The sequence below is a fragment of the Carex rostrata genome, chromosome 28, assembly GCF_964058835.1.
Source record: "Carex rostrata chromosome 28, lpCarRost1.2, whole genome shotgun sequence".
NCBI classification, from domain to species: domain Eukaryota; kingdom Viridiplantae; phylum Streptophyta; class Magnoliopsida; order Poales; family Cyperaceae; genus Carex; species Carex rostrata.
This window is the reverse complement of record NC_135945.1, coordinates 7,211,190-7,213,979: the sequence shown is the minus strand read 5'-3', so window position 1 is coordinate 7,213,979 and position 2,790 is coordinate 7,211,190. Positions and strand designations below refer to the sequence as shown.

Sequence of the window (2,790 nt, the reverse complement as noted above, 5' to 3'; positions counted from 1 at the left end):
AACAAAGAACAATTCCACAAAATACCCTCAGCAAACCTTAACATAACAAACAAACATTAACAAAGAACAATTCCCAAAATACCCTCGGCAAACCTTAACATAACAAAGAACAATTCCCAAAATTCCCAACCCGATGCTTCTGCATTGTGGCGTGCCATCAGAGACAACTCAACGACACTCTCCATTGCTGAGCAGCTTACCGTTTGTCTCTTCATAAGCCTTCTTCGTCAGATTTGTTTGTCTCTTCCATATGTTGAACACCACTCTCCTCATCATTAGCCTTTCGTTTGCCTTTTCCATTTTTTTTCAGCTATTACAATGAGCAATTCACGAATTAAAATTGAGTTAAAAAAATATGTAATTGGTGCTTTATACTATGCATTATGTACTTTATACTAAGCAATAACCTTTCGTTTGCCTTTACAAAACTGGTAGTACCACTTTATACTATGCATATATAGTACAGACCAATTTTATACTATGCATTTAATATGCATCTATCAAGTTATTCAAGGTTCAATTTTTACTATGCATTTAATATGCATCTACCAATTTATACTATGCATAAGAAAACAATGAGCAATTGGTGCTTGCATAGTACGGACCAATTTATACTATGCATAAGGATAAACAGTGAGCTCCATAATATGCATTTTAAAAAAAAAAACTTAAAATTAAGGAAAAAGATGTAAATAGAATTGAACCATTGGGCAAGTTCTTGCGTTGTGGCCCTCTTTTTCGCCGCATATGCTACAAGTTCTGAGCTTCTTCAAAGAAGGAGGCACCATTCGTGTCGAAATCTTCTTTCTACCTTTACATTGCGACTCTCGTGGATCATGAAATATGGGATTGGCATGTGCTTCTTCAAAGGAGGCATCTCCCTGCGCTTTTTCAAAGAAGCTGGCACCTCCTTGCGCTTGCTTATCTAGCACCGACAACAATTTCTGTTTTCCACTTGCAATTATCTCCTTCATACAAATAAAAGCCTCTGCACTAACAGCCCCTAGTTCAGTAAGCTCTATCCAATCTAATTTTAAAGAAGCTTTCCTCAATGTCAGCAACTCTGCCGACTCTCCCGAATCCATACTTCTCTCACTAATGGGTCTCTTGGCACTTGCATTAACCCCTTTAGTCCACCGTCTCAAAATGTAATGGTCGGGTAGATCTGTTATACCCACGTATTGCATTACTTTTATTGCATGTGGGCAAAGAATTCCACTTGCATTATACCCCTTGCAATCGCAAGAAACCCTACACCTTTCCTTGTCCACTTTTACCGTGTATGACTCAGGTACATAATTATAAATTTCAGGATGTTCGAAAATATTAACCTTATAAGAGGCACCTCTCTCAACTTCGAGAACAACACCAAGTGTACTATCTTGTACCATCTCTTTGAACAACAAGAATATTTGCCGTGTATAAACTTGGCGTGCTTTGACCTCTATTTTGTATCTTGACCATAGTTGCTGCACCTCATTGATGGTTTTTATATCCTCATCACTCTCCTTTTGCCAAATACCCTCAATTAGCTTCTCAATCTGCAATACGAATTGATAAATAGATTTGTGGTTGTTTACCAATAGCTTAAAAAGAGCATTCATACTCTCACTCCTCTGAGTAGTTGACATGTCGGCCATAAAAGTGTCTCGAAAATAGGCTGGCACCCATTGCTCCCGATTTCTGTACATCACCTTGATGTAGTTAGAATTGTGCACGTTGTACGTGTCACACATAGCTTTCCAACGTTTCTCAAAATCTGAAACCGTCTTACTACGGATGATTGTAGCCTTTAATTCATCCTCGAAACCGGCCTTCTCATGGTACAGCTTCGCAAAGCGTTCCCTTGCCTTTCTCATTATATGCCACTGGCAGCATCTGTGGACAGTTGTTGGAAAAATCAACTCAATTGCCTTCTTCATCGCAGGATCTTGGTCGGTAATAATGGCAGAAGGATGCTTGTCGTACATTGCCTCTAAGAAGGTTTTGAACAACCAACAAAAGTTGTCTGCCATCTCGCATTTGAGAAGAGCCATGCCAAATAAGATGGATTGACGGTGGTGGTTGACTCCAATGAACGGTGCGAAAGGCATGTTGTACTTGTTTGTTTGATAGGTGGTGTCAAAAGTCACAACATCACCAAACTCTTTGTAAGCTCTCCTTCCTCTACCGTCAACCCAAAAAATATTCTTCACAACACCATCCTCATCTGCCAATACTGAATAAAACAACTCGGGATCCTCTTGCTTCTGTTTGAAATACATCAAAGTATTATGAACATCAACCCCTATGAGCTTTGCATTATCTCCCGCTATCAGATTGCTTATATCTTTCTTCTTGAACCGAACATTCCCCTTACCATCATTTTCGGTACCTATAATTTCCATAATTTGAGTTGTTCCCACATTTTGAGCACTCAATTTACGGATGGTGTGCTTCTGACCTGCCGTCATGAGCTTATGGGATCGCAAATTTCGAATCTTCGAAGAGCTCGTGATCAGCTCATGGTTGTGATCCTCCAAAAAAACTCTCACTTTCCATTTTTCACTTGCCATTTTTCTAATTCTAAATGAGGCCTTGCATTCAACCCTCGTAATCCCATATTCTTTCTCAGGTGCAGCAACATCCGTCGAGCATCCAATACGCATCTCTTTTCTTTTATGCCAACCTGATTTTCCTTCTTTGGAACAAACATACCGAACCGATGACAACCCATTCTTATTAGTTGTTGTAGAAAGTGTATGCATCTTCAGGTGTATTGAACTCCATACCGACATACGGCTTAGTTAT

The 2,790-nt window shown here is 39.4% G+C and overlaps 1 protein-coding gene across 1 annotated transcript; it reads right to left on the bottom strand.

Annotated features, from left to right (window-relative positions):
* Positions 1-211: 211 nt before the first annotated feature.
* On the bottom strand, positions 212-2,476 carry LOC144545707 (protein FAR1-RELATED SEQUENCE 5-like). Its single transcript, XM_078294255.1, has 2 exons — positions 705-2,476; positions 212-310 (listed from the first exon to the last, which is right to left on the bottom strand). The coding sequence occupies exons 1-2, from the start codon at positions 2,451-2,453 to the stop codon at positions 212-214; spliced, it is 1,848 nt and encodes a 615-aa protein (XP_078150381.1). The 5' UTR covers positions 2,454-2,476.
* Between the last annotated feature and the right edge of the window lie 314 nt (positions 2,477-2,790).

Coding starts and splice junctions, on each gene's coding strand:
- LOC144545707 (XM_078294255.1), bottom strand. CDS start 2,453: ATGACGGCAGGTCAGAAGCACACCATCCGTAAATTGAGTGCTCAAAAT. Junction 311..704: donor ACGCAAGAACTTGCCCAATG/GTTCAATTCTAT, acceptor TCATTGTAATAG/CTGAAAAAAAATGGAAAAGG.